Source organism: Mizuhopecten yessoensis, unplaced genomic scaffold (assembly GCF_002113885.1).
Source record: "Mizuhopecten yessoensis strain PY_sf001 unplaced genomic scaffold, ASM211388v2 scaffold8365, whole genome shotgun sequence".
Classification (NCBI taxonomy): Eukaryota; Metazoa; Mollusca; class Bivalvia; order Pectinida; family Pectinidae; genus Mizuhopecten; species Mizuhopecten yessoensis.
In genome coordinates, this window is record NW_018407511.1 from 946,302 (window position 1) to 959,846 (window position 13,545).

Below are 13,545 nucleotides of genomic sequence, written 5' to 3' on the forward strand. Positions count from 1 at the left end.
GTCAGGTGGTCTTAGTAGACAGTTGGTCTTAATAGACATGTGGTGTTTATAGACAGGTGGTGTTTACAGACGGTTGGTCTTAATAGACAGGTGGTGTTTACAGACGGTTGGTCTTAATAAACAGTTGGTCTTATATACTGGTGTCTCAATAGTCAGTTGGTCTTAATAGATAGTTGGAATTTATAGACAGGTGGTCTTCATATACAGTTGGTCTTTATAGACAGGTGGTCTTAATAGGCAATTAGTCTTAAAAAACTGGTTGTCTTTAAAGCATGTTCCATGCTGATTAGTGACGTCACTATTCACTACGTGCCCCAGGACAGATGTTGTATTACCCGGAAGTGAGACTGACCCTTATCTGTCAAACTTACATATTCTACGACCCTGGTTATAGTTCAATATAATTAATACTGTGTAATTCTTACCGTGAGATAGCACGGACTTAAGGTCTTACATCAGCTCAGTTAACGAGTATGGTACTAGTTAACGATTATGGTACTAGTTAACGATTATGGTACTAGTTAACGATTATGGTACTTTAAAGAAAATCTTTTTCATGGGGTATTGAATATCTCAGAATTGCTCAGTATAACTATATGTATATAATTAACGAGTGTTGATTCACATCATCAAATTCGCATCTGGCGCCAGTCTTATTAACGTTCCTGGACAACATCGCTAAAGGGTATACTCCCACTGAAGATAGATTTCTATACATTGTGACTTCAGCAATGTCTTCCAATGGTGAAAAAACTGAAGTAAGATGCATTTCCTTAAGTAGATGAATCTTTGTGGAACTGGGGTTGTATATTGTAGACAGGTGTAACACAATAAAGTTACCTGCCGTGACTTACGTGGGCGAGTAGGTATCGTTTCAGTTGTTCTGTACCTATAAACGATTTGTTGCGTTGATTGGTGGCTTATACTAAGCAGGGCAAATCCTGTAGTGTTACCTGTACCGATACGTATACACACTTACCTGTGGTATATACCTGTCTCTCAGGGGCCACGCGTGTGTACACATCAGGTGTAAATATGGACATTGTGGTGACGATAACATTCACACCAGGAAAGAAAAATGAACTACAGAATTTCATGGATTTTGTTTGACAAGAATATCATTTATTATAAAGTGAAACCATGGAGAACGGCTGATGGGTGTAGTGAACACGTGATAATCAAAGGTGAGTACAGGTAAAAACAGTTAAATGATTGAACTCTATATAGCTAGTATATATACGTATATGTGTACTCGCTAATGACTGTCAGACGGTGTGTGTCATCATTTGTCTGTGCTGTCATACCCGATTGATAAACGTATTGGTACATGTCACTGTAAATGGGTGAACTATCCTGTGCCATTTCACGTGGGGCAATATACGTACATCAACACTAATGTGAGTACACGTGTGTATCTTAATGCAAGCGCACATGTGTATCTTCACACGTATAAGGGTATATGTACTTGGGTACATGTGCATTACCATACTTGTCAGGACTGTAGCGACCATGTACAGTGTAGCTAAATTGGTATAGAACGCCCGTCTAGAGTTCTGTGGGTCCTGGGTTCGAATCCCAGTCTGGACGTGCATTTCCGCCCTTGGATCAGGACAAATATGTCTGATCACACGTGTTCATCACATGCATCATTACACATATGTAGTACCACACCTACTTGCGCGAACGCGTACACGTGTCATCGTTCGTGATAGTGCACGTGTGTGTTATCACACGTGCACGGACATGTGTGTGATATCACAAAAAAACATTTGCATCCAAAACATATGTGGTAGGACATACGTGCATATCGACCGATACATTCTTGGTATTGAATACTTTATAAACTGACCACGGGGCGTTTTAGGTATTGTTATTAGCCTTTGTTCAACTAACTAGTCACACCCTTTTTAACAAACACGTTATTCATTTGGTCTATAAGGAAGCAAATACTTTATTTTTTTGCTCTGTAAACTACCGTGCATATGCATGTTGCTGACTTCATAATTAATCAGAAGGAAACAAACTGACACGGACTAGATAGCAATCTAGAATCTTATTCCGTGATACATTCAGACTATATTTTTCAGTAATTGTCAACATAAAACACGATATGAAATCAACCAATATATTTAACACACTTCATCCACTTACTTATGAGCAAACTCTCTCTCTCTCTCTCTCTCTCTCATTCTCTCTCTCTCTATCAACACTTTTTGTTGGCACTAAGACAGACATACAGACAGACAGACATACATACATACATACATACAGACAGACAGACATACAGACAATACAGACAGACAGACATATAGACAATACAGACAGACAGACAGACAGACAGACAGTGTCTTCATTCGTATATTGTGTTTATATGTTACCTTTGAAACACAATTTTATCATATACACTAGCGTATACCCGATCCAAAGATTCAGAGTTGCTTTTTCAATCAGCATTTATCATATTTATTACATTTCTAATTTTAAGTCCTCTTATACTCTGTATCCACAGGTACTAGCCTCGTCTGTCACTTCACTTATATTATAGGTGTATTGACACACAAAGCTACTACCTGTACTGTATCAGACAGTAATTATAATCATGGGTGTGTTTTTGGTGATATCTGATCAAGAAAACACGAATCGACTGAAATATAAAAGATGATCAATGATAGTGTGGTGTACTTTGGCCTGCCATACATTATTAAACAATTATTTTCAAATTTTCAATCACCCACAGTGATTAATTAGGATAGCTATCTTACAACATATGCTGCTTGCTGCTCGGGGCCGCGCGCTGTCAATGGACTCTCCGATCCTCACTGTAGCTAGGGGACTCCTATGAAGGGTTTCTCCGATCCTCACTGTAGCTAGGGGACCCCTATGAAGGTTTTTTTTCTGATCCTCACTGTAGCTAGGGGACCCCTATGACGGGTTTCTCTGATTCTCACTGTAGCTAGGGGACACCTATGAAGGGTTTCTCTGATCCTCACTGTAGCTGGGGTACCCCTATGAAGGGTTTCTCTGATCCTCAAAGTAGCCAGGGTACCCCTATGAAGGTTCTCTCTGATCCTCACTGTAGCTAGGGGACCCCCATGAAGGGTCTCTCTGATCCTCACTGAAGCTAGGGGACCCATATGAGGGGTTTCTCTGATTCCACACTGTAGCTAGGGTACCCCTATGAAGGGTTTCTCTTATCCTTACTGTAGCTAGGGTACCCCTATGAAGGGTTTCTCCGATCCTCACTGTAGCTAGGGTACCCCTATGAAGGGTTTCTCTTACCCTCACTGTAGCTAGGGTACCCCTATGAAGGGTTTCTCTGAACCTCACTGTAGCTAGGGTACCCCTATGAAGGGTTTCTCTGATCCTCACTGTAGCTAGGGTACCCCTATGAAGGATTTCTCTGATCCTCACTGTAGCTAGGGGACCCCTATGAAGGTTCTCTCTGATCCGCACTGTAGATAGGGGACCCCCATGAAGGGTCTCTCTGATCCGCACTGAAGCTAGGGGACCCCTATGAGGGGTTTCTCTGATCCCCACTGTAGCTAGGGTACCCCTATGAAGGGTTTCTCTGATCCTCACTGTAGCTAGGGTACCCCTATGAAGGGTTTCTCCGATCCTCACTGTAGCTAGGGAACCCCTATGAAGGATTTCTCTGATCCTCACTGTAGCTAGGGGACCCCAATGAAGGGTCTCTCTGATCCGCACTGTAGCTGTTTGGCCCCTGTGAAGGGTCTCTCCGATCCGCACTGTAGCTGTTGGGCCCCTGTGAAGGATCTCTCTGATCCTCACTGTATCTCGGGGACCCCTATGAAGGGTTTCTCTGATCTTCACTGTAGATAGGGGGACCCCCATGAAGGGTCTCTCTGATCCGCACTGTAGCTGTTGGGCCCCTATGAAGGGACTTTTCGATCCTCATCTGAGCTCGGGGCCGCCGTGAAGGGTCTCTCCGATACTCTCTGGAGCTCGGGGCCGCCGTGAAGGGTGTCTCCGATCGTCTCTGGAGCTCGGGGCCGCCGTGAAGGGTCTCTCCGATCGTCTCTGGAGCTCGGGGCCGCCATGAAGGGTCTCTCTGATCGTCTCTGGAGCTCGGGGCTGCCGTGAAGGGTCTCTCCGATCGTCTCTGGAGCTCGGGGCCGCCGTGAGGGGGCTCTCCGATCCTCACTGTAGCTTTGGGACCCTATGAAGGGTCTCTCCGGTCCTCACTGTAGCTCGGGGACCCCTATGAAGGGTTTCTCTGATCTTCACTGTAGATAGGGGGATCCCCATGAAGGGTCTCTCTGATCCGCACTGTAGCTGTTGGGCCCCTATTAAGGGACTTTTCGATCCTCATCTGAGCTCGGGGCCGCCGTGAAGGGTCTCCCCGATACTCTCTGGAGCTCGGGGCCGCCGTGAAGGGGGTCTCCGATCGTCTCTGGAGCTCGGGGCGGCCGTGAAGGGTCTTTCCGATCGTCTCTGGAGCTCGGGGCCGCCGTGCAGGGTCTCTCCGATCCTCACTGTAGCTTTGGGACCCTATGAAGGTTCTCTCCGGTCAGGGGACACCTATGAAGGGTTTCTCTGATCCTCACTGTAGCTAAGGTACCCCTATGAAGGGTTTCTCTGATCCTCAAAGTAGCTAGGGTACCCCTATGAAGGGTTTCTCCGATCCTCACTGTAGCTAGGGAACCCCTATGAAGGGTTTCTCTGATCCTCACTGTAGCTGGGGTACCCCTATGAAGGGTTTCTCTGATCCTCAAAGTAGCTAGGGTACCCCTATGAAGGGTTTCTCTGATCCTCAAAGTAGCTAGGGTACCCCTATGAAGGGTTTCTCCGATCCTCACTGTAGCTAGGGTACCCCTATGAAGGGTTTCTCCGATTCTCACTGTAGCTAGGGAACCCCTATGAAGGGTTTCTCTGATCCTCACTGTAGCTGGGGTACCCCTATGAAGGGTTTCTCTGATCCTCAAAGTAGCCAGGGTACCCCTATGAAGGTTCTCTCTGATCTTCACTGTAGCTAGGGGACCCCCATGAAGGGAATCTCTGATCCTCACTGTAGCTAGGGGACCCCTATGAAGGTTCTCTCTGATTCGCACTGTAGCTGTTGGGCCCCTATGAAGGGACTTTTCGATCCCCATCTGAGCTCGGGGCCGCCGTGAAGGGTCTCTCCGCTCGGGGCCGCCGTGAAGGGTCTCTCCGATCCTCACTGTAGCTTTGGGACCCTATGAAGGGTTTCTCTGATCCTCAAAGTAGCCAGGGTACCCCTATGAAGGTTCTCTCTGATCTTCACTGTAGCTAGGGGACCCCCATGAAGGGTATCTCTGATCCTCACTGTAGCTAGGGGACCCCTATGAAGGGTTTCTCTGATCCTCACTGTAGCTAGGGTACCCCTATGATGGTTCTCTCTGATCTTCTCTGTAGCTAGGGGACCCCCATGAAGGGTATCTCTGATCCCCAATGTAGCTAGGGGACCCCTCTGCAGGGTTTCTCTGATCCTAACTGTAGCTAGGGTACCCCTATGAAGGGTCTCTACGGTCCTCACTGTAGCTCGGGACCCTCTATGGAGGACCTCTCCGATCCTAATTGTAGCTTTGGGACCCTATGAAGGGTCTCTCCGGTCCTCACTGTAGCTGGGGGACCCCTATGAAGGGTTTCTCTGATCCTCACTGTAGCTCGGGAACCTCTATGGAGGAATTCTCCGATCCTAATTGTAGCTTTGGGACCCTATGGAGGGACTTTCCGATCCTCATTTGAGCTCGGGGAACCCTTATGAAGGGACTAGCCAATCAACAATCAATTAAGATGGTTGATTTTTAGCTCACCTCGTCCGATGAACCGGTGAGATTTTGCCGTGCGAAGCGTCCTTCGTCCGTCCGTCAATTTCATTCTGTAAACAACTAATAGTCCTGAACGGCTCAGAGGATTTTTACTTATTTTGACAAATTGTTGGGCCCCTTTCGACCCATGTGCGACATGTGTGTGAAAGTGACGATTTGTTTCTAAAAAGCGACCCAGGCGCGGTGCTTATTTCCCGCATATTATAGAGGGCCGGAGTTCTGACGTTAAACGACGAAAGACCGATATAAAAAAAGTCAATAAAACGTCAGAATAATTCGGACTAAGGGTCTCGTGTGCCTTTGGCGTCGCAGACTTTGTTGAAGGACGGAGTAAGTTTAGCTTGGGAGTTTATTCATTGTCCCGAGTTGAAGAAAACGATGATACCGATTTTGGCTCAACAACTAGTATTTTCGTTCAGTATACATATATAGCACGCATTTGTTTATTTTCAATATTGAAGCTTAGTCATTGGAAATATCCATTTTGATCCAAGGGTGTACGTGATCAAACATCATTTACATCCGTTTTGTCTTGTTAACATGGTTTTCATCCCTGTGGTTCATCCAAGTTCCTCGTGGTTTTAGTTTTTAAGTGGCCTCTTTATTGTTAAAATCTAAAGTGGAAGGGTGACATTAGAAATTTCCAGTCGTCACATTTAACGAAATGAACGCCCTGTTATCTCAGTCAACGCGGTACATATTGTGAATAAAATGTCACATTTACACAATAAACACCCTTTTATCTCACTAAAATCCGAACATACAATTACAAAAAACGTCTCATTTACGCAATAAACGCCCTGTTATCTCACTAAAATCCGAACATACAAGAACTAGAACGCTATCGACAATTCATATCCTACTGACCTTTTTGGCCGGATTGAAACGCAATCAGGGCTTATAGAATGGCGATTCCCGTCCGTCCGTCCGTCCGTCCGTCCGTCTGTGTGTCCGTCCGTCTGTCCACANGTGTGTGTCCGTCCGTCCGTCTGTGTGTCCGTCCGTCTGTCCACACTAAGGTTAAAAAGAATGATGAAGCTCAGTTTCCGAGTTATTATTTACTAGTATCCCACATCAACTAACCTTGCATGGCTTGTCTATCTAATGATGCTTATCACATGCGATGCTTTGGATGCTGCTCCTGACCTACATTTTCCGCTTGACTGACCAGGTTAAAAAGATTGGTTAAGGTCAGGCCCCATCTGCACTTTGGTAAAGAAGATTGGTTTATGTCATTTACCAAGTAACTACTTGTCCTACATCAACGAAACTTGCATGGCTTATGTATCTAAAGATGCTTATAACATGCTATGCTTCGGATGCTGGTTCTGACCTTAATTGTCCGCGTCAGTGACCAGGTTAAGAAGATTGGTTAAGGTCAGTTACTCAGTAACTACTTGTTGTACATCAACTAAACTTGCATGGCTTAGATCTTAAATGATGTTTATCACATGTGATGGTTTACATGAAAATGTACTGTAGAAATCCGGCCATATCGCCATAAGCGATTTCTTGTATTGGTCTGTAGAGGTTTTGTAACTGACTATATAAGGTATTGTTTGCATCAAAGAACGTTTCCGCTCAATGAAATGGCTTAGAGCTGCCATGGTGTGGTTCTTATTATCTCCCCACAACGAAAGTTCGAGGGGATGTATGATTCCGCCCGCCCGTACATATGTTACACTCTTTGGCATCGCTCTAGCGACTTCAAATTTCATGAAACTTCATACAAGTTTTTAGTATGACAATCCCTTGAACAACTTCGCGTTTCGGGTAACTGCGTTGAAGGTCAACATCACCTTATTTTCTCGCCATAAACTCTCCATGTCATACTGATATTACTCATTAAGGGAAAACGCTTCAATGAACACCCTCATAACCGCACAATGACCGAGAAAAATCGTGAATCATTGTAATAACATGTGTTTTTAGAAGAAACAAAGATCACAGGAACATTTTATGTAACAAATTATCAGATCCCGGTGTTCCTGAAAAGCCATTTGACAAGCATGATTAAGATTTTGTATAGTGTTATTATTTTCCTCTGTGTGAGTTATACATACTTGACATTTCAAATATGCCAGAGAGATATGACTTATGTGTATTATACACAGACTTTTCATTGCTGACAAACAGCTCATTGCTGAAACAACTGTCTCGAAATAGTGAAACGTCACTTCCGGTAAGCGCTGACCAACATAATGCATCTCTGTGTTACCGCCGATGGTTGAATTCCGGACCAGGATTCCCTCTGGCAGCATCCCTCGAGTGGGCCGACCGCGGAGGACGGGAACAGTGACTCAGATTGTATGTTTCACCGCTTACCGTCTGCCTTTGGTATTTCAGTAAACAATCTCCACTTATGTGTAATTATCAACTTAAACTTGTTGACAAAACCTTATCTATAGTTTTCCTGTTACAAGGCAGAAAACGTTTGTTTATATACATAGGTATACATCACTTATCGCAGTAATATTGCAAGGGATCAGACATAGTCCACTTGGCTGTCCGTCAACATTCCACGTGACTGACCATCAACACTACAAAGTACAAACCTACCGTCATAACGCAGATCACGGATATGGGAGGTACTGAAGCTGGTCCAACTCCAGTTTAAATCATTTCCGAGGATTAATAGGATCTGTTCTGTGAAATCTCACGGTTTTAACATTTTTTCTTTAAATATTTGGAGAATTCCTGGTGCGTTACTAATGCCGGATTTCGATAATTTATTTTAAAAATTCATCGAAGAAATCTTCTTTGAATTATGACTTCGAAACAAATGAATCAAATTAAAATATTAACTATAATGTGCCGTGTTTGGATGGACCATTATATTAATTTTTCTGTGACGTGTTGGATGTGAGCCATTAGCTTAGCTACGGTATCACATGTAATTTGTACACAAACTTTGAGACATCTATAGTTGAGTAAACTGTTGGTAAGTCTTGAGTGAAACTTAGGTGAGTACAGTGTTCTTCGAATTTGTATATGTTTAATAATTGTGTGCACTGTTTTCGGGATTATTTAACATGTTTCGCCGGAGTCATCAGAATTAGCATAAACACATTTTAGTATGCTATTTATATCATCATAGAAACCACAGATACAGAAATATGTTACAGAATAAATCAATATGTTCATAATTAACAAAAAAATGTAACGTTTGTGTGCTTGTGTCTTCCGGGTGCTTTCAAGGAAACCATGTTTTGTGGTCGGAATGTTGTCAGTAAAATGTTTAAATCTTTTTTTTTAGTTCTAACTTGTACATAATTATCAATTACTGCTTACATTTATAAATTTATGAACTTGTATATTTTTAACTTTTCTTATTAACTGTAAATTCTCTGACGTGTTTAAGCAGATTCTTCTAAAGATTTTAAACGTCAATCTACTTAATAGTCTTTTAAAACATTATCCCCAATGTGATTTTGGGAACTAGTGGCTTATGAGTCTTGTATGAAAACTTTCCTATATGATGTTAGTTGGGCATGGCGTCACAGTAAGAATGCACGTGTGTCGTTTCCATTGCAAATTCTGTTGACGGGCTATTAAGTAGCAATCAAGCAATTGTTTAATGTCAGCCATAACATTTTCCCAATTTTATCCAATTATAGAGGGCGGAGCTCTCTCACGGGCCCGAAGGGCCCGTGGGAGCGAAGCTCTCCCTATAGGTAACACGTATGTAAGAAAAATAAAGATTAACTTGTCTTAACTTGGCCGCCAGTCGCACGCGCTGTAGTCTCCGCCATCTTGATCTCGAAACAAGTTCTCGTTTGCCGAATCTCGAACAAACGTTACATTTTTGTAAGATTTAAAACTTATATCTAACTATAGGATACTTATATTTGATTTGGTTAAAGATGTAAATTCTCTTGACATAACGTTACCGGCTACATTGCTCTAGTTTTGAATGGTCGAAAAATTATTGTAACGGCAGTGTAGTCTCGGTCAATCAGACGCTTGTGTAGACAACAAGAGTCTGGTTGAACAAGACTATCACGCAGAGTTACGGTCCTTGCACTCCCTACGACAACTCTGGGTAGAGATTGCAGTGGTATATATTTAGAAAACGGAATATCAACAAAACAGCGTGCTGGTTGTCAACAAAAAGGGAGTTTATCACAGTGAAGCAAAATGATAGGATAAAAAGCATACAAGTATTTTCATCAGAATCTTTTTATTGATATTTTGCATGAAAAAAATAGACTGAAGAAAAAAATTGAATCCATACTGTAACATTTTCATTTTTGATTACTATCTCACAGCTATTCTTTATTCATAAAAGAAAATCTGTTGTTTTACAAATCTGCACGATTAAAAAATATATATACAGTTTTATGTGCTGAACTGATTCAATTTCTAATTGAGGAAACAATACATTTTCTCTATTGCTAAAACTATACATAAAGCAGAGACATATAAAGCATATAGTCAGTAAGTTGCTGAAACAAATGTATTCATCCACAATATATATATGATATATAGATCTATTGACTCTCTTGGCTATAATGATGGGTATTGAAAGATGACAAAAATTGTGATTTCGCATATGCTTCTTATTTTAATAGAAACTTCATATAAATCCAGTTTTTATAGCATTGAACAAATTAATTTTTTCCCATAAAAAGCACAAAAATTGTAAAATACTTTGCATAAATTATCTCTGGATGCAATATTTATAAATCATTGAAGTTAAGTTTGAAGTAATCCAAAGGGCTTATTTGTAAAGATATATTCATATATATATATGTATATATCTTTTCGTGGATATCAGATAACTATGCTATTATACATGATTAACAATATCCTTCCTAATATGTTTTATTTCAATGTCTTTCTAGAATATGCTGCACTTGATTTTTGTAATTGATTCAAGAGGTGCAAATTTAAATACTTATATAGTCTAATGAACCTTTCGCATTCTCACATTAATGTCATGTCATCATACGCCTAGGCGGAAAACTTCAAGATATCAAACATCTCGTCAGCCAAAAAAGAAATCAAGAAAGGAAACTTAACTGTTATATACACTGTATAGCGATACATGTAGGTCCGATTTAGTAATTTAACACATCACGCAATGCTTGAAAGAGTACAGTACCGATATTCCGATACATTTACAGTACATACTGGCTCCGCCCTCACTAACGGCCGTGCCGTAAAACATATTATATATTTGTGCTAATCCATCCTTTTATCGTTCCAGATAAATACTAGCCATTAAAAATAGAGGAAAACAGCCGTCATAGCAACATGGAATCGAACGTGACGTCAGACGAAATACTACTTGAGGAGGCAAATAAGGAAAAAGTCTTGGTTCTACTTCCGGTTATCATTACCGTCTTCGTCATCATGATCCTGGGAACTCTTGGTAACTCTCTCGTCTGCTATGTCTACTACTTCCGGATGCGCAAGACACCGTCGCACTACTTTGTTTTGTTCCTGGCAGTCCTGGACTTGGTTTCCTGCTGTATCGGCATGCCTGCCGAGTTGGGGGATCTATTTCTCCCAAATCAATTCAATTCACCATTTGCATGCAAGTTTCTTCGTTTCGTGTTATCCTTTACGATAATATCGTCTTGTATAACCCTGATATGTGTGGCCTTTGACAGATATTATAAAGTGTGCAAACCCCTCAAAGGATTCCCGATAAGGAAAGTCCAAATTCTGTGCGGCGTGGCAATCGCGATCGGCGCCCTTTTATCATGGCCAGCTCTCGCTATATTTGGGATAAAAACAGTGGAGACGACACATCCAGGTTTATACGGTACAGAGTGCTCAACGTCAGACGACATGGGAGGAACCGTATTCCCACTGATCTATTACGTCACTCTCATCACGGCATTTGTGGTGACGTTTGCGATATTTACGACGTTATACGTCAGGATAGGCATGGAAATTAATCGGCGCAAAAATAATCCAATTGGCGAGAGAGGACCCCCAGTTTCACGGGAAACTTTGAGAAGACGAGAATTAACCACGTCGATTCTTTCAGACGAGGAGTCAACGTCTGCGGAACCATGTTCTGACGAAGAAACTACACGCGACCTGCGCGCGAATCGCAGCAGTTTTTCTCATCTGCGGGACTATATTGTGCACCATTTCCGGTCTGACGTAAATAACGACTTGAAAAGCTCAGACCATCAAATTGATAGCAATATTACCAGTGCTATCCCCGAACGCCGGAAGAAAAAGTCAATGTACCGGAGCGTCAGAACAACATACATATTCTTAGCAGTTTTCATCGCATTTCTAATTAGCTTTCTGCCATATTTAATAGTCAACATACTCAAACATACAAAAACTGTACTTCACGAATTCAACTCCGATACAGAGGAAGTGGTTTATAATCTATGTGTGAGGTCTTTTTTCATCAGTAATTTCATCAACCCTATCATTTACAGTTTATTGAACAAAAAATTCCAGAAGGAATGCAAGACATTATTCAAACGATACTGCTGTCGGTGCTGTGTTAGAAGGCAGATGTCCGCTGTAACCAACCGGCGATGAGTGACACATGCTCCACGCACAGGGACCGGAGAATTAGTTGCAGCTATATTTGGACCTAAACTAAGGTGTTAAGAGAGTAATTTGACATGTTTTAGGGGTTTAAATAAACTTTCGGTAAAAATGCCCCCCCCCCCCCCCCCCAATGATGATAATATATACGAGAAGGGAGGTAAGCTCTCTACGTCGAGAAATCGACTACACCTGACTTTCTTGCATCAAAAAACACATTTCTAGTTTACCTACAAAAATATGCTTAGTACCGTTGGAAAGATGAATATTTTTTCTTTAAAAAACCTCCTATATTCACGTAAAATGTCTTTTCGTTCCGCAGACATGGTCTCCGTTTCCTCCATAAACATACGTCATTTCCTAGTTTCAAAGTTTTTCGCAGTCAAAGAGCCAGTTTTTGCATATTCATGAGCTCGAAGTTGACCAAAACATGTCGTGCTGATTGGCTGATTATTTTAGGGGAAAATGGCTGCGCTTCCAGCCAATCACACCACGGGTTTCGGCACGTGGTTGACGCCAACCTCATGAATAAGCAAAATGTGTCTCTCTGACTGCGAAAAACTTAAAAACTTGGAAATGACTCGTGTTTTTGGAGGACACGTACCTTATCATCATTGGGGGAGGCACTTTTACCGAAAATTGATCTAAACCCCTAAAACGTGTAAAAATATTCTTAACACGTTAACATAGGTCAAAATAAATCTGTTACAAATTCTCAGGTCCCTGTGGTTCCACGGCTCTTTAACAGAAATGTGATGTGCAGATTTTAGAATCTGGACGGTTCCTGCCACAATGTCCTGTGTGTTATCGATGTCTGGGTTACTACCGGCTCCGGTTTCGCTTCCTGGTACTCATTGTTATCGATAAATGTAATGTGCTATTGTTTATAGATAGATACTAATTTAATCATTTACAAGCCCAAAATATCTCGGAAAGTTATATTTAGATCTTTCCTACCATCTGCATACGACGCACATTTTCCGAGAAAAATTAGGTAACTATCAGGTTTGAAAGTGATTCATTCAACATGTTGAGACTATGTTGGAATTTTCACTAAGGGAAATATTTAGCGTTTCCTAAAACGAACAAAATATAATCTGCAGAATACTTTTATATAGAACGAACATTTGAAAAAAAACCTAAAAAACCCATACCAAGTTTTACTTATCACGCCGCTGTTGAAGCTAGTTCTGCTAATCGACTCGTTTAGTCC

The 13,545-nt window shown here is 41.8% G+C and overlaps 1 protein-coding gene across 5 annotated transcripts; it reads left to right on the plus strand.

The window, feature by feature from the left end:
* Positions 1–979: 979 nt before the first annotated feature.
* Positions 980–12,438, plus strand: LOC110455748 (neuromedin-U receptor 1-like). Of its 5 annotated transcripts, none has more exons than XM_021506090.1 (2): positions 980–1,184; positions 11,020–12,438. In XM_021506090.1, the coding sequence occupies exon 2, from the start codon at positions 11,067–11,069 to the stop codon at positions 12,321–12,323; it is 1,257 nt and encodes a 418-aa protein (XP_021361765.1). In that variant the 5' UTR covers positions 980–1,184; positions 11,020–11,066; the 3' UTR covers positions 12,324–12,438. The 5 variants fall into 5 exon arrangements, with proteins under 5 accessions (XP_021361765.1, XP_021361768.1, XP_021361764.1 ...); XM_021506093.1 differs by lacking the exon at positions 980–1,184 and adding an exon at positions 7,983–8,117; XM_021506089.1 differs by lacking the exon at positions 980–1,184 and adding an exon at positions 8,135–8,773.
* Positions 12,439–13,545: the final 1,107 nt, after the last annotated feature.